Source organism: Centroberyx gerrardi, chromosome 11 (genome assembly GCF_048128805.1).
Source record: "Centroberyx gerrardi isolate f3 chromosome 11, fCenGer3.hap1.cur.20231027, whole genome shotgun sequence".
Lineage (NCBI taxonomy): Eukaryota > Metazoa > Chordata > Actinopteri > Beryciformes > Berycidae > Centroberyx > Centroberyx gerrardi.
The window spans coordinates 1,911,867-1,930,584 of record NC_136007.1 but is presented as its reverse complement, the minus strand read 5'-3'; the positions used below and the strand labels follow the sequence as shown (position 1 = coordinate 1,930,584).

General features: G+C 42.4%; 1 protein-coding gene across 2 annotated transcripts; it reads right to left on the bottom strand.

Moving 5' to 3' along the window:
- Positions 1-339: 339 nt before the first annotated feature.
- On the bottom strand, positions 340-15,660 carry pgap2 (post-GPI attachment to proteins 2). Of its 2 annotated transcripts, none has more exons than XM_071906704.2 (6): positions 15,565-15,660; positions 12,550-12,718; positions 10,051-10,300; positions 7,178-7,284; positions 2,862-2,970; positions 340-1,423 (listed from the first exon to the last, which is right to left on the bottom strand). In XM_071906704.2, exons 2-6 carry the CDS (start codon positions 12,715-12,717, stop codon positions 1,293-1,295), a joined length of 765 nt encoding a protein of 254 aa, XP_071762805.1. In that variant the 5' UTR covers position 12,718; positions 15,565-15,660; the 3' UTR covers positions 340-1,292. The 2 variants fall into 2 exon arrangements, with proteins under 2 accessions (XP_071762805.1, XP_071762804.1); XM_071906703.2 differs by having other exon boundaries at positions 15,375-15,634.
- Between the last annotated feature and the right edge of the window lie 3,058 nt (positions 15,661-18,718).

The following is an 18,718-nucleotide window of genomic DNA, read 5'->3' as shown; positions in this document are numbered from 1 at the left end:
CTTCTCCAAATGAATTGCAAATTGCTAACAGTCCTCGAGTCTGATCCAAACTCGAGCAATTAAATGAGAAAATCCTCCACACCCGACCCCTCAGGTCCTGCTGGGTTCAGGCGTAAAGATCCAGGTCTGTCGGTGACGGTGGTTGCGGGTTGCGGGCGGCAAATCTGCCGGTGCAGTGAGAAAGTTTTGCTCGTTTCCTAAGCAACTCAATTTATTTCCGAAATTTTTGTGAATCAAGTGACGCTAATCTGTTTGAGATTTTATTTTATATACTTTATTCATCTGTAAGGGGAAACCCGGGTCAGCCAGCTAGTGTCGGGTCCCTGAAGCAGCTTTTAGTGTGTTTTGCTTTACCTTGCTTTATTTTAATTATCTACTTCATGCCTTATTTATTGTGTCATGATATTATCTAGTATTTGTTTTGTGGTACTATTCAATATTATCGAATATCGTCCAAAGCCTAGTTGAGGGACGGCCTAACTGACCACTGGGCCGTCCTGCTTCCAGAGGAACAGTAACCTCGGAGCCGGTTGGGATTCAGCAACTTGGTCACGGATATTTCAGCAGGATGCCTGCTGACTCCGGGCTCGAACCCGGATCATCCGGCTTTAGGGCGGTCTCACTAACGATGAAGCCACTCTGCCGCCCGAATATCAAGATAATGTCACTCTGGGGCGTCCTGCTGGCTCAGTGGTCTGAGGCGCGTACCGTGTAAACACAACCTCCTGGGTTCGAATCCGACCCAGAACCTTTGTCGCATGTCATCCCCTTCTCTCCCCCGGCCTTTCCTGTCTGTCTCTACTTCCAACTGTCAAATAAATGCCCAAAAATTATCTAAAAAACCCCGTAGATAATGTCACTCGAGTCACAAAAATTCTTGGAACTTTATAAAGGGCACACATAAGGAATTATAAGGCATTGTATCATAAGTGCAAGTGTCTCATGAATTTTTATGACTAGTTATCTGTTAGAGGTTGTTGAACAACCTTTTAATCTCAATGGGACAAACTCTGATAGTCATAAACACATAAGAGACTTGTACTTAGAGTATAATTCATTATAAAGTTACATCTATAATGTTTAGGAGTGCTGAAATAATGCATCAGTCAGCATTATGTGTTCTTATATGCATTATAATTGCATTATAGTACTTTATGAGCGCCCTAATGCACTGTAGATATGGAGGTCAGGTGTCACCAGTCTTCTCTCCCGCATCGGTAGATTTTTTTTCACCCATTTCAAGAATGTTTCAAGACCGAGTACGACACAAGATGGAGGTTCAGGCTCCCCCGTCAGTAGCGTTTGTCCTCGGGGGGCGTGGCCACCATCACCTCCTTGTTCCCAAAGTCCCAGAAGGCCGTCATGTGGAAGGCCATGTTGGAGAGGACCACCAGGTATTCACACAGCGCAAACAGAGTGTAGACTGGATGGAGAGAGGGGAAAAGAGAGGTGGAGACGAATAATTAGGAAGAACGACATGATACTGAGAACTACAGCACAGAAAAACCAACTGAATCTGTCCAATAGGTAAAAAAAAAACAGAATAGAAACGGCACAGGGAAACTTTTCAGCACGTTCAGTTTGCTCTCTGAACTTCCTCGAATGTGACTGTTATATGAGGCTTCATCACCCTGCTGCCGTCTCCGTGACTACGCACGCTGATGGGAGGGGCCGACGCTACTTTTTCACTTTTTCATTGAGTGAGGACTGAAGAGTCCTTTACTTTCCCCCAAAACAGGTTGGGCCATTACTTTGGGATGACTGCACTAAAGAAATGAGTTGTAGCAGAGACGTTACGTCCTTCTGTGAGTGAAAACGTTTGGTATCAGATTTTAATATCGGGGAAATTCTGTGATACCAGTAACCATCTTAGCCTGGTACTGGTGCAATATCTGATATCGGTATCGATATGAGAGCATCATCACTTTGAGGCAAAAGGCAGCGATACACAAAGCAACTGTTTGGGCAACGCTGATGGGCAATATTGGCCAAGGAGTTGTTCAACAGTGCTGCACAGATTATAGGAACTATAGGAAATATTTAAAGGTGCTACGTCTAGCATTTTGTGTTTCTCAGAATTTGTGTTGTTGTTTTCCCATAAACCCCGCTGCTGCCTGTCCAAATAGCAAGTTGTGAGTTGTTGCCCCCCCCCCCCCCCCCGGCATCGCTCTGTTTGTTTTGGAGAGCGAGGAGAACGATAAGAGCTGATAAGAGCCCTGATAACAGCCAATCAGCATTCAGACCAGGTAAGCTAATGTCAAGCTGAAACTGCAGTAATCCACAACTTTATTCGAGTTCTACTGTTGAAACCGCAAACTAAAAACTGTTTTGTGCCGTAAAGCAATCCAGCAGCGTAGAGTCCGGCAGAGGCTGCCAATCTTCTCGACGATGGTCTCGTTTGTTTACGCTAATTCTACTAATGTCTCAAAATTCATGCGCTAATAATTTACTGATATTAAAATGATACACGTAGCACCTTTAAAAAAACATTTCTGACTCATGGGTCTCCTTTGGTTTCCTGTAGTTGGGAATATTGCCATCAGCAAGCACATCGCCATGCTTTTGTCCAATCGGCAACTTGAACTAGCCCATTGTTAGCTGTACAGCCAATAGAGTTGCTGCGATAGGCGGGACATACGCCAACGTTACTACGCAACTGGCTACTGGTGGCTGCTGTTCAGCTGCAGGCAACTTTTCTGCATCGACAAACTGACGTTGACCGAGCGTGGTCAACGTCTGAAGGTGTTTCTCATTGCAGAAAAATAGAACGATGTATGGATCCCGGGCAACTTGTTTCATTGGCTGCCAGCAGTTTCAACGTTCGGTCACAGTCCAAAGGGAGGCGGAGCTTTGGCACTTACTTCCTGGTTCACAGTACTTGTTGTGGCGTCTGAAGAAGTACGCAGCAGCCAGGCAGCAGCTCACGTTGAACAGGAAGAGACGCACCTTCCATCGATACGACGTAATTTCCTGAGAGAGAGAGAGAGAGAGAAGTTCGGACAGAGAGACAGAAGGAGGAAAAGAAGAGAGGGAGGGAGGGAAAGAGCAGGATGGAGACAGAGAGATAGAGAAGGAGTATTTCAATGCTGGATCCAATCTAGATTTTTAGAATTGCTAGAGAAATGTGAATAGAAGAGAGGCAGGCATCCTTCATACTATTTTTATCAACTTGAACTGTTCTCTAACAAAGTTTCTCAGTGTTTCTAAAAGTGGAAACCTGCAAGTTCCTCATTTTTTGTTGCTCAGCGCCACTGCTGTGGTGTTTCTTCACCTGTCAATCAAACAGTGTGGGTGGAGCTTGGATTTTCTGTTGGTAAAGTTTGAGTTTCTGTAGGCGGCGCTCTTTTCTTCGTCTGTTCAGTCATGGCGGCTATCGCTGCTCATGCTAACTACCCAGTTCTTCTTCTTCTGTTGATTCCAAACAAACTGGAAACGTAAAAGCATCACTTCCTGTGCGGCAGAGGATTTTTCTACCAGACACCGGCTGTTTAGAACAGACAGTGGAGAAGATTTATGAACTGGATGCAGGTTGGGTCACAAAACTCTGTAGCAACCCTGGTTTGGAAGAATATATATCTGAATTTCTCCTGTTGCATTTGCTGATTCTAATGGTGCACGTTTTGCCCCTTGCTTGGAAAGGTTGTGGGTTCAAATCTAGCTATAGGCATTGTAACACATTCATTTAAATCTATATTTATGCATGCTTTCATTTCTACAAGAGGCATTTCAAACTTGGTTCATCATTCAATGATTTTCAAGGGAAAATCAGGCTTCAATTATAAAAATTCACGCCCACATATTTCACTCTTTGGTACTGAACCTCAACCATGTGTTGCTCATCAACCTCAATGTGTCAGTTAACTTTCCATTCAATTACCCAGTCACACAGACAGAGGTTAGCCTTTAACAATACGTCAAGTTCAGTTCCTTCTACACATGTATGTCGTGTGGCAGAGGAGAAGAAGAGAAGAAGAGACGTTTTCACCAAGCGAGAAGTTACATTTCTTCTTGATGACATAGAAAAGAAGAGAGGGAGGCACCGTTTCCTTCGGGGAGGGCAGGCTGGGACAGGCTGCTGCGAGGTGGGAAGTTTGTACGTTTTCCCCCAAGAGGATGCATGCAAATTCACAAAATCTTGGTATTTTTTAAACGATATTAGGGAAGTACTGTATATCTTTCATATTTCTCTTGTGAGAGTTGTGCAGATCAGACAGCAGAAGCACTCGCAAAGAGAGTGTTGAAATCTCACGACTAGCCCGGAGGTGTTGTGAGTTGGCGACTCATTTCACGCACTTCTTGAGTTGCGAGCGGTTTTGGGAAAGCCTTGTGAAACGAACGTCTGTCTTGCAGTATTACTTCACGATCCACTTGGTGCTGCCGCGTGCTTCAGGACAACTGAGACGTTTCTACCGTGAACCGCTCGCCTACTTCCCAGACAATGTCTTTACCGGGATTTGGGGCCGCCGGGCCGGGCCGGGCCGACACTAGATGTGAGGCTCGTGAGGCTCGTGAGACTGGTGGCTGATGGGAGTGGGCCGAACATCTTGACACCCCACTTCCCCTGTAGAGCTGTGAACTGCCGGCTGTGTGTTCGCAGACTTAAAATACACCAGCTGTGGTCTGTTCAGAGGTGTGTACACACCCCGAGTACAGCTGCACGACTAAAAAATAAAGGCTGTTAAAACTCATATGGCTATTTATCCCAATTCATATTGCAATCATACACTGCAAAAAAATGACAGTCCAGTGATTTTATCTTGTTTCCAGACTTATCAAGCTTATTTGAGTTTTTTTTTTTTTTTTTGGCAAAATCATCTCACTGCACTGGCAGACATTTTACAGATTTCAACAAATTTGACTTTTTTCAGGAGGAACTTGTTTCAGGACATTTTCTTCATTGTTTTATGATGATTTCTCTAAAGAAGTCATATTGGCATGAATCAAGTGACATGTATTGAAAACAGCAGATTATCTGCCAGTGCAGTGAGATAATTTGACTAAAAATATCATGAAGTAAGCTTGATAGGTCTGGAAACTTTAAAAAAGTTAAAATCACTGGACTGTCATTTTTTGCAGTGTATGATTGCAATATGAATTGGGATACATGTTTTTTTTCTTTTTCAGCACTTAAAAATTGTCCAAATCAGTTTGGGTTGTAGTGAATGAGATGCTGGAGAGATTATTTCCAACATGCAGTTTGATTTGTGCATCAACAGAAATTCTCTGTCCCTCCAAGAGAAAAATGGCAGCGGTCAGTCCAGGTTGTGGTGCCGGCCTTTTCAGTAATGAAAACCAAACAGGCTTAAAGCTGCAAAACAGCACACTAACACACACGGGCCAGGCACACACCACACCCACACCAACTCTGTGTCGATGCTGCCACACTAAGCCACTAGGCTGAATTTGCATGACACATATACAACACCAATAATAAACACCAACAGATCCAAAGTCCAGGCTACAGACGAAAGGAGACCGCCACTTCCTGTTTCATCTCACTGAATTATCTTTGATGCTAGTTTTCCTTTCTAGCGCTCGTGTTACAGTGTGTGCAGTTCTTCATTTTAAAACTGACACAGGGTTTTCCTCAGGATGTGAAGTTTTGATGCGAGGAGACGGAGAAAAGTCCAGAGAGCCGAGGCAAACTGACGAATTCGGTGCTATATTTTAATTTTAAAACATCAAATGGGAAACCTGTATTATTATTAATTGCTGTGATTTGCCACTACATTAGAGTGATGCCTTGATGTTGCCTCTTATGAGAGCAGTACTGAAGATAAATTGAGAAACATAAGCTACAAGCTACATATAAGCAAAACGCACTTAAAAAAACATTTTTAACCACACATGCACATAGACTCAGATGTGACTCTATTCCCATATTATGATTATGCAGTTATTGAGTGTGTGTGTGCGTGTGTGTGCGCGCACCTGCTGTGTCTAAACTGGTTTCAACAGCTGTTTGCTGGTGTTAAAAGTGTGTTTAAAAATGTACCAGAGTGTGTGAAACCGTACAGTGTGTGTGTGTGTGTGTGTGTGTGTGTGTGTGTGTTGTGGGCGATGTCATTCTGTGGCCTTGAGTTTCACAACAGTAAACGTTTGTACATCTTACTTAAAAGGGACACTGCACCTAGTTAAAATATTATAAGAGAGGAAACAGTGTGTGTGTGTTGGGGTTAATTCACCGGATCATTAGCTCTACAGCGCCATCTGGAGGTGAAAAACAAGCTGTGCCACTGAGAGGTTTGATGCAATGTGAGAACTAACTGATTATCTGCCAGCACTGAAGGGGGGAAAGGTTTCAGATCAGTGAACTGACTCTAACACCTACTCAGAGAGAGTGAAAACACACACACACACACACACACACACACACACACACACACACACAGTGTTTCTCAGGGTGGGAAATTACCACCAGGCACCAGTCCAATGCTGGTAAATGTTAGCTGTGGCTGTTTGCAGTCTGTGTGGCAGCTGCTGGCAGGTGAGACCCATCAGTGGATCGTGTTCTGGTCTCAACGTCTGATTGGCTGGTAAAATAGTGAGTTGGTGGTGAATTGTGGGAAACGCACACCACATGCTTCTTCACCATTTTCCACATTTTAGAATAACAGTAAAAACATCAAAACTATGAAATATACAAACAGAATTATGCAGCGACCAAAAAAAGTGTTAAACAAATCAAAACTATCTTATATTTTAGATTCTTTGCCTTGATGGAAAGACAAAGGCTTTGGAAAGAAATTCATACACAGGATCAACTTCACTATTTATATTTGACTAAGAAACTCATTTCAAGCATTTAAGCAGAAACCTTTAGATCAAAATGACTTTAAGAGAATGAAACTGACAGAACATTAAATCAGGTGGGTCCACACTTTTGGACACACATGAATAATAATAATCTGTATATTTGTTTTTAAATAAAAATATATTTCTGTATCTATATCCATCTACCTGTCTGTCTATTGATTGAAACACAGACAGACAGACAGACAGATAGAGAGTGGATATTTCATACAACAACTTTTTTTTTTTTTTTTAAAAGATGAAGGATAATAGCTTTTACATGATATAACTTGGTTTACTGCTACAAAGAAAGCTTGGGGACACACACACACACACACACACACACACACAGTCAGGTGAAGGCAGGAAAGGGAAAGGGTTTTACCTCTGGGTTCACACAGTATCTCTTGATCACCTGCCACAGTCTGCATGTAATGAGCATGTGCAGCAGCGAGCTCCCTATGAACACAATGAAGCCATTTTTATGGACACCTGTGGAGACAACAGTGTTCATCAATATGTGTTCCCAGCATGATGTTGAAGCTGCAGCGTCTCTCAGTGTAAACAGGAAGTGATGCGGCAGCGGAGCAACTGAGACGCTGCAGATTCTCCCTGTTTGTCCAAATCTCCTCCAGACAGGAAGAGACCGATCCAGACCGGAGAGGGGATCCAGAAGAGAAAGCTGGACTCACCAGCGTCAGATCTTTTCCTCTCTGGTTCCTTTGGTATAAAGCAACACAGACCGCTTTACTGTCCTCACCACACTGGACTTCTGGGTAATGAAGTCCGTAAAATGTCAGTTACCTGTCGCTGCCATTTGGGACTGCTGAAGTTGCCTAGTGCAGTTTTAACTTGCCAACACCTTGACACTTCACTCGCTTTATTCTCCCCAGAAACACACAGAAAAATGTTTTGCACAAAAAAATTTTTTTACCGGCCAAAATAATATGTATTTTTCTCAAACACATCACCCTACCCACTCCAATGCTATTTTGAGTATAGAATCAGGTACTGTGTGTTAATTTAATACTTTTTTTTTTTTTTTCTTTTTGGTCACATGAGAATAAAGTTTGCCGTTACACTACTTAACATCCAGGAAGTTTAGAAGGATTTGATTTGATTGGCTCACGGTCAGAGAGTGTACGGCAGCCAGGAGGGACAAAGTGTGAGAAAAGGCAAACGACCACAGACTGCAGATAAGCGAGGCGCTGGGATGTTTTCGTCTGGGACAGTTACCATGTGGGGTTTTTTTTTTTTTTCTGACCCAGAAGAAAGGGGAAGGAGGGAAGTTTTGTCTCCGGTAAGCAAATCAATTTAGTGCAAACCGTGTTTCACCGCCTCACTTCTGCTTTCTTTCTTCTGAGCCGAAGAACTGAATGATGAAACCACACAACACACACCTGAAGGCACTTTCGCTGTCAAAGCATGTGATGTGTGTGTGGAGGAAACGTGCTTTATACTTTTGTCTGTAAGTTTGATGTGTTTCGGGGGTTTTTTTGGCACGGCGGTCAGCAGATATCAAGCTGGTGTGACTTGAGCTGAACTCAGAACTGAATAAACACAGCAGAGCCACTCTGTATACTCAATAAAGTTATTTTCTGATGAAAACTGTGACATGAACTGCAGTAAATGTGGACACAGCTTTTCTGAGGTAATTCCTTTTTCAACGCTTGAAATTTCAGGTAAGAGATTAGACCTTTTAACGGGAACTTGCTAGTTAGTATTGGGATTTCATTTTTGTTCAGTTAATTGTGCAGATCTAGTAACTGCATAGCTCAGAGATGAATAAGTTACAAATATAAAAAGGTTTGTAGGTGTAGGTTTGGGTCAACAGCCCTTCCCTAATTTGTTTGAATCTCCCTTTAATCTCCCTTTTCAACAAATTACACTGCCAAGTTTTGATCAATGTTGACCCATCAGATCAGGGTTCAGTTTAGCATTATGTCGCTGTATTTCACATTAACCAATAATTCTCCCACTCTCTCTCATACCTACAGATCTACCTTTCGCTTCAGTCTGGGTGATGAAGTTACCGTGTGCACAGCAGTTTTGACACGGCACAGTTTGACCCGGAGTTGCGTCCAAAAGTTGAAAAGAAGAAACCTACATGTTTTATAGAAGCTCTGGAAATATGACAAATTCACAGATGGACATATTCGCAGACTTTAAGATGTTTAAAGATCTTTGCTGCATGTCATCTCTCTCTGCCCGTCCTTCCCGTCTCTCTCTACTGCGACTGTCCAATAAAGCTATATAAATAATAAAAGATCATTACAGTTGCGGACAGTGTTCAGTCCCTCCAGGCTAGTTAAGACTACAGTGACGAGTTAGACAGCTTTAGTGTCAGACTAACTTCGACTGACTTCACACGCTGACTTGCGACTGAACCGGGTTCAGATGTTAACTGTTTTCCACTTGGGTGTGACTCCGCCCACCCGAGGTTTCTAACATTATTTTTCCTAACAATGTTTTCTTGGAAGATTCTCCTTGTATGCTGCAAGGGTCTAAGGCTTTTGGAGCTGGTAGGTTAGGATATATAGGATAGATAGGCCGTTACGTCTTGCAAAAATGTGTTATTGTGTGTTATTGTGTGTTATTGTGTGTCCTGTGCTTTGTTCTGCTTCCTTGTGTTTAGGGTTGGGGTTCAAAAGCGTTCAATCGAATCTGAATCCTGTATCGAACCTGCTTATCGAATCCAAATCCTTTTGAATCCCTTATCAAGCCTTTTTACATATTTTTTGTGGGGGAAAAAAGGACAAAGAAAATTTCAGAAACAAGGCACTCGTTAACTCTAACGTCATGCTGCGCTGATCAGTGTTTTTTTCATGCACTTCTGCACCCGTAGTCAACAGGACCATGCCGCAAAAATTGAATTTTGCAGCATTATTATATAAAAGTGCCCGCGGTTTTGAACACTTGTATCCATCCGCCATGTTGACAAAGACACTGGGAAGTGGGGACTGGGGACGCAAGTGTATGACATCATCGGGGGGAGCGGGGGATTTGATTAGAGGACTTGGGGATTAACGAATTCGGGTATTTTGGTAACTTTGAACCAGCTCCAAAACAGAACCGGGTAACGGGAACCCAACCCTACTTGTGTTTGTTCTATATTATTCTGTTCTACGGTTGATCGTTGACCGGTTACATCTAGTTCGGCTCATTCTCTGCACGGTCCTTTGAGACAGACTGTGATGAAGGGCTGCAGAAATAAACAAACGTGCACTCGAGCTGCTCCGCCGGGCTGCCGGTACTCACTGTATGTTTCTGTGGACGCCACGTAGGTGAGCAGCAGCAGGCCGGTGTTCTCGGCCAGGCTGCAGACGAGCGCCAGGCCGCTGAGCAGCAGGTCCGGCAGCCTCTTGGCGAAGCGGCCGCGGTAGAAGCTGAAATAGGCGGCGGCCAGCAGGTAGCGCGGCGCCGAGTGCAGGCCGATGCAGCAGCGCCAGATGTAGCGCTCCGGCACGAGGCTGATGGACGCGCTGATGGACGGGAGGAAGTTCGGCACCTGGGGGGGGGGGGGACACACAGCAAAACATCTCAGTTATATCCCACAGTCAAAACAGATCTTCTCACAAGCATCATTACAGCTTGATCTTATTTTGTGTTGTGCTCTAGTCGTCATGTTGCTGGTTCACTGTTGTGTTTGTTTTGGGTTTTTTTTTGTGTGTGTATTTGTTGCTTTTGGTGGTTTTCAGGTGACACATTTGGGTTTTTTCTCCTTTTTTTTTTTAAATCTCCTCACATCTTTTTCCTCTTCTGTCTTTATTTTTGTATTTTTTAAAATCACTTATTCTATCATTGTGTGAATGAACCAAACTAAAATAAATCTAAAACTAGACTATTTGTAAAATAAAGGGATTTACCTGCAAGGAATAGTTTTTACTGGCCAAAATAATTTATATTTATTATGTATTCTTTTTTAGAAATGTCATCCTACCAGCTTTCAGTGCCATTGTGTATAATGAGGTGTGAAACATTCAATGGAGAGATTTAATTTGAAACTCGCTCACACACTTTTACAGTAGATCAAGTTTGTAATTCATCCTGAAGTGACTCGCCACGTGGGAATAACGCTTTAACATCCAGGAAGTTTAGACTCTACTGGAGCAGCGGAACAGGCAGCCAATCAGGAGCCTGTTTGGTACAGAGCGATTGTTTTGCTTTGATTTGATTGGCTAACATTACTCCTAGAGGGAAAGCTTTTTGGGACATTTTTACAGGTAGAGGGCACGGCTATTACCATATACATTCTGTATTACCAATAAGATTAAAGAAGTACACATCAAAATTTTACACAATATATATCCAACAAATCTATATTTCTCCACATTTTTAGATATTGAAAACAAGTGTAATTTTTGCAATGATGAACCAGAATCCATAACGCATTTATTTTACCATTGTATACATTCAATTACTTTTTGGACTCGAATAGATTATATAGATTATATATTGTGTAAAACTAATCATAATACTAAAAGTGAGTGTAAAAATGTCATTACACATTTTGAACAGGATAAATATAACACTGAATTCAGTGTAAACTTATTGATTCTATATGGTAAATTTCACATACATAAATGCAAAATAACAAAAGTTACCTCCAATTTCACTAGATTTTTAAGTGAATTTCATGAATATATTAAGACTCTCAAACTTATAAACACTAAAAAAAAGTAATAAAACTGTCAAACTGTACGGTGAACTCTTTAAAGAAGAAAAACGTAATTCATATTCTTGTTTCTTTGTATACTACTATGCTGAGCACGCCTGCACTGTTTGTATATTTGAATGTTTTTTCAATAAAGATTGAAAAAATATATATATATATATATATTTTATCCTACTTTATCCTTTTATCTTGTACTATAAATAAATATTATTGCACTATTGCTCTGTTACATCCTACCTCATTCAGTCCTTTTATTCTTATACTTTTGGTGTCACTGTAAAAAATTGTAATCTTTTTATTTGAATGTAAATCATGTGTGCAGGACTGTACTGTATTATACACTGAGCTGCACTGCACTACTTTCCAAACAACTTGTTGAAATAAAGCAGTGAACTGAATGAAGTCAGCATCAGTCCGTTCACTTCCTCCAGAGCAGAGCGACCAGGAAACTCAGCTGCTGATTGGACGCTCAACACGCTCGTCTCAATGACTGAACTTTTCACCGCCATCGGCCGCCAACAGCCAATCAGATTTCTGAGATTCCTCGTTTCCCTACTCATGTGATTTAGTTTCATGAACAATATTTCAAAATGAAGTTGACTGCAGCCATTCAAAGCTTCCCAGTTCTACAACTTTTATCTGAAAGACGATGCTTTGAGAACAGCCGCATTCATTGTTGAGGTCGATGTGAAGCTCTGAAGTTTTTTCTGTTTGTTTTTGATTAATCTATCTATCTATGTTAACTCATTAAAACAAGGTAACGTTATGAAAGGTAATACCAGAGCAGCAAAAATACATAATCTGCCTGTTCAAAACTTTGTAGCTGCAGACTAATACATGTAGTAGATGCAATCAGAGCCTCTGGCCCCGCCCACAATCTGTCAGAATACAGCGACACATCGACCGAGTTGCTCACAGTGTGAACGGCCTGTTATTGATTTACGTGCCAAAGAAAATTTGAGCAGCATTTGGCGCTTGGCCGGTGGTGATGTCACTCTCTCCACTCTCTCTCTATTCTGTCCAACAAAGCCGAGCGGCCATGAAAATAAACCGACACCGACAGTGGGTACAGGACAACTTACATGACAGTGAGTATACGTCGAATCCTCGAAGTGATACATCAGCGAAATGCCGAGGCAGGCTATCAGCCCGGTGAGGGCCAGTAAGACCGTCCCGACGGCGAAGTCTGTGAAAGGCAGCCGGATGAGCGGCTTGTCCCGGTCCAGGCCGCCGTACGGTCCCTGCAGCATCCTGCACACACTGAGCAGACAGCACAGAGTCCTGAAACATCCTCACAGGTCACAGGTCACAGGTTCGATCCCCACAACAGCCAACACACCCAGCAACACTGACTCCCCTTCAGTTACACACCAAACCCCTACCTGCTCAGTCCATCGACGGCTGAAAATACAGCTTCTTATTCACATTTAAAGGTCCCATCTCATGTAAACAGGACTCCCTCTCCTCTGTGAGGATAAAGGAGTTGGATGTGTATCTAAACATGGTGAAAGTATCAAAACTAAATCCACACAATCCATATTAGAAAAGCGAGCCTCTAAACGAGCCGTTTGGACTTCCGTAACTTTGTGGCGTCACAAAGGTTCGCTCATTAGCATTTTTGTAAGAAATAATAGACTAACAAAGTGTTTTTTTCAAAGCGGTCGAGCGGTCGTCATCGTTTATTACCGGAGAGTTTTCCCTCTTGAAACGGTTAGCCGATCGGAACGGAGGGTCGTTAATATTAATGAGCCTTAAAGACACGGCGACAGAAACGGCCTGTTCTTGGTAAGGCTCAGAGAGATGCTGGAAAATGAACGTGGAGAAATGGATTGAGAGTGTTTTTGGTTCATGACACCACACACACAGCTTTGAATGGACAGAAAGACACAAAATAAAACTCTGGACTAGGGCTGCACGATACTGGAAAAAACTGACATTGCAATATTTTTTTTTCTGCGATATATATTGCGATGTGAAAAAATACAGGAATTTTCACCAAATGACTTGAATAGCTCTATCACGCCTTGCCCCTTTAAGAAGGTGGCCTTGTGGGTAACCTGCGGGTGACGTAGCAGGAAGTGAGTGTGTTTTCAGCCGCAGCCAGAGTGAGTTGCAGGATGCTAAGTGAGTAAAGTTAGCATAGTTAGCAGAAAAGAGCTTAGAGCGTCACCGAGAGGCCGTGCATTATGTTCGCTGCTGTACCGAAATAAAGTGCCAGTTCTCCACTGCAGAGTCGGTCCGGACTCTGAGTAAAAAGCTTGTTACCAGCTACGAGCCAGGCTAAGCTAAAGTAGCTAGCACAACACCAGAGGCTTCCCAACTACGGTTCGGAGCCGCGAAAGCTGGAAAGGTAACATACGCTACTCTTATAACAAACCCTTAAATCGGAGTAAATGATGTTATATCAGACAGACTTCTCTTGTAGATTAGTCATGGAAAATGAGAACCGTGCGAGTTTTCCTTTTGTATCAAGCAGCAAAAAAGTTGTAGCATGACGTGTTTGAGTTAATTTGCCTTACTTGACATCGCACGTCCTGCGATGTGACTATTGCGCATGCGCACATCGCGATGACGATGCTGAAACGATATATCGCGCAGCCCTACTCTGGACCGTGGAGAATATGGGACCTTTAAAGATTTAGGCTAATAATGGCTAAGAACTGGGTCTCCCTTGACAAGTTTAGGGCACGATTTCCATTTTCCCATTTGGCAGACGCTTTTATCCAAAGCGACGTACACATGACATTTTAATACAACACAAGCCAAGGATCTAGTCAGGAGAGAACAACGAGACTAATTGCCATAAAGCTAAGATCTGGTCTGACAGGACAGAGGAGCATAGAGGCAATCTATAGAGTCCATCAGGTGAGAAGGTGTTCGCTAAAGAGCTTTTTCAGGGTCTTTAGCCTTTTCTTAAAGACTGAGAGGGACTCTGCGGATCGAATGGATTTACAGCCTTTACTCACTTCAGTTAGACTATGAAAACTGCTTTGGGCCAGACCCACAACACTGACCTGATGAAGATCCATCATGGATTGAAACGTTGTCATGCAATAAACAGTTAAATCACACTTCGAGTCAGGCTGAGTGCTATGTTGGGGCACAGTGCTGGAGATGGTCTTTATGGCAGAACACTGAATAGTTTAAAAGTACATTTCTATCTATCAGTAAACATATTATAGCAGTGGCACAAAAAGAACATGACGACAAAATCGAGTTGTTCCCACATCACTAGCTGCGAATTAGAAGCTGTGAATCGGAAACCAACTTCAGCCTCATAGGTTCTCTCTTGTATGAGAACGACACGCCAAACTGTGTTTAAATATCTAGCTATTTAATGTGGCCTTGGATAGCGGTAAAGGTACATAACCCTTAAAATATGAGTCAAGACCTTTTCTGAATCGTGGTGAGACACCCTTCAGTTCGGCATGAATATAATCCACCAAGCAGCACTCTTTTTTTTTTAAGTCAACTTTTAGAATGTCATTCCCACAATCCACTGCTTCACTAAGTTAAAGTACACCGTGATGGCAGGTAACCAGGTTAATAACCAGGTTAGTAAGCAATATCTAACAAAACTAGAAGTTGACATTTTATTAAAAGAAGTACTGATTGGTGTATTACATGTCTGCTGAATTGAAGAGTGGCTCCTGACAACTCACAATATTTTATAGGGCATGTACCTTTATTTTTCAATGGAGTTTGGCGTACAGTGTATCGGGTCCATTCGGATAAACCAGCAGCTGGTCTTCAATACATACATTATTAGCTTAGCAGCTGGTCTAGTCAGGAAATTAGTCACGTTTGTTTACGTGTGTAGATTCAGTGTCACTCCACATTATGGCTAAGCCAAACAACAACAGTTGCTAGCATTAGACAGGCGGCAGGTATAAAAAGTTATGCTCACCTTACCACTCTCCAAGCTAGCTCGGCCAGGTGCTTTTCAGAGCCATTTAACTACGTGTAGCTCCGTTTAGCCAGGTGAGCTAACATAGCTAGCTCAATGGATGGGCAACTTAGCCTGAAAATGATACTTTTAGCGGCTAAACAGCTTCCTAGCCAGAGACTGGGCTTACTTACAGCTACAGAGCCCTTACCTGATCAGTGTAACTTCACTGCCATGGTTTCTATTTTGATTTTCGATTCATTTTCATGATTCTCACCCGGACCCATATGCTTTCTATACCAGTGCCAACAGTCAAGACCGATAAAATTAAGAATGGGACTTCCGGTCACAACCTTCAAAATAAAACATTTCTTGACGAACGTGTCTGTTAGGTCTAAACGTTTTTTGAGCAATACAAAGTACAGCGGTGATATAGAAATAAGCAATGCATTTAAAATAATCTGACGTAAATTAAAATGCAACTGCTGGATTTTGCACAGTGTCCTTTTCACAGCATATTATAGCCATAAACGCCTATAAAAGATGCCATATATGTGGGCTGCCAAAATATACAAAGGAATTCCCAAACACAAATGTTGTAGCAGAAAACCCGGAATGATGTAACATAATATCTTATAAAAATCAGCTTTTGCCTGTTACCTGTAACGGTTGTCATGCAGCTGAAAGCGTTGTCATCATCCGGAAGTACAACCGTCATGTCAATGGACACGTTCCAAGACGCATTTAATCGCGCTGCGCAAATCATATCCCCTTGTCGTAATGGCCTGGCACGTTAATTGACTTGAAAACGGATATAACATTCTGAAGATATGATATTATCAGTTGTATAACGTATATATATATATATATTTTAAAAGTAAATATATAACATTTGTCGTAAGAATCTAACACGTAGTCCGTGCAACAATGTTACAGTGCATAGCTCTGGAACGCGACCAGCCGCCTTGTCTGTCGTTCTCCGTCTCACCACTAGAGGGCTCTCTGCTGGTTGTTCTCTGGTTCTGTATGTACAAGATTATTGACAGATTACTTTATGTAATGATCTTTTGTTTAATTGTAATGGCATTTTTTATTTTTTAGATTATATTTTTATTATATTGTCTTTAATAACTACTACCTTTTCATCTTTCCTTCCTTCTTCTTCTTCTTCTTCTTCTTCTTAATATTATTATTATTATTATTATTATTATTATTATTATTATCATCATTATCATTTATTTATTATTCATTTATTTTCATCAATTAATGTCATTCATTTATTTATTTATTCATTTAAAAATATATATATTTTTTTCTCTCCGTTTTATGGTTTACTTATATTTTTCTCACCTTGTTTTCATTGCCTTTGCAATGAAATTTATTCTAATTTATTCTTATTCTTCTTATAGATAGTGGTTGTTGATTCATTAAACAAAACCTAAAATGGAATTTAAAAGAATAGTTCACCTAAAAATTACAATTCTGTCATTATCTACTCACCCTCATGCCAGTTGAACCACAGGCGCTGGTGCCACTAACTTTTTCAACTGGTGGCGCTGGCGTAAAATTTGGTGGCACAACATTTTGTCATCGCACATTTAAGATATGATTTTGCTACCAACTGCAGTGGCCTATGTGTGCATTTGTTATTACAAAGTACATAAAAAAGCTTTGAAAGCAGAAATAAGGTGCAACATTTTATTTAATAAAGTATATATTTTTTTTCGAACACAAAGTGCATAACAAGTCAATGTGCAAACAGTATAAAGTATTTTCCTGAGAAGCCTCCCTTGAAAGAAATCTCCCTGAGCAGCACAAGGTTCCTCAGTAGAGCTGGTGAGTAGAGCAAGTGAAAAAATGCAAGTAATTGGAGGTCAACATCACAGAACAAATACAAAATATTTGCCTGACTGTTTACCACTTTAGTTGGTCGTTCAAGCGCGCTCTGCCTGTAAATACAATATTTCTGACGCCATTTGAAGGCAGCATCTGCTTGCTATTGTCCTGACGGTTGGTGAGGTGCAGAACAAATGTGGCAAATATAGGAGATAATGACATAAATATTAGACTTTTGGACTCACCGTGCAATAATTTGCCAAAACAACTGAAGTCAGTGGGGACCGATCTTCAGAGTTCCAAAACGGGCAAAAAATGACCACAAAATTAATCAAAGTATTCTGAAGCCAAACCATCGCACTATGAGTAGAAAAGACTTACACCATTATATAGTGCAAATCTTGACTACAGTCATTGTTTCAAAAACATTCATGCTTTGTGCGCACCCAGATGTCGTGCGTTCAGGTGAATCTTCCCCACTTCTGTGTTTACACTCCTATGCATGGGCCTGCCACAGACTGTCTGCCACAGACTGTCAGCCACAGACTGTCTGTCTGCCACAGACTGTCTGTCTGCTACAGACTGTCTGCCACAGACTGTCTGCCACAGACTGTCAGCCACAGACTGTCTGTCTGCCACAGACTGTCTGTCTGCCACAGACTGTCAGCCACAGACTGTCTGCCACAGACTGTCTGTCTGCCACAGACTGTCTGCCACAGACTGTCTGTCTGCCACAGACTGTCTGCCACAGACTGTCTGTCTGCCACAGACTGTCTGTCTGCCACAGACTGTCTGCCACAGACTGTCTGTCTGCTACAGACTGTCTGCCACAGACTGTCTGTCTGCCACAGACTGTCTGCCACAGACTGTCTGTCTGCTACAGACTGTCTGCCACAGACTGTCTGTCTGCCACAGACTGTCAGCCACAGACTGTCTGTCTGCCACAGACTGTCTGCCACAGACTGTCAGCCACAGACTGTCTGTCTGCCACAGACTGTCAGCCACAGACTGTCTGTCTGCCACAGACTGTCTGCCACAGACTGTCTGTCTGCCACAGACTGTCTGTCTGCCACAGACTGTCTGCCACAGACTGTCTGTCTGCCACAGACTGTCTGCCACAGACTGTCTGTCTGCTACAGACTGTCAGCCACAGACTGTCTGTCTGCCACAGACTGTCAGCCACAGACTGTCTGTCTGCCACAGACTGTCTGTCAGCCACAGACTGTCTGTCTGCTACAGACTGTCTGCCACAGACTGTCTGTCTGCCACAGACTGTCTGTCTGCCACAGACTGTCTGCCACAGACTGTCTGTCTGCTACAGACTGTCAGCCACAGACTGTCTGTCTGCCACAGACTGTCTGTCTGCCACAGACTGTCTGTCTGCTACAGACTGTCTGCCACAGACTGTCTGTCTGCCACAGACTGTCTGTCTGCCACAGACTGTCTGCCACAGACTGTCTGTCTGCTACAGACTGTCAGCCACAGACTGTCTGTCTGCCACAGACTGTCTGTCTGCCACAGACTGTCTG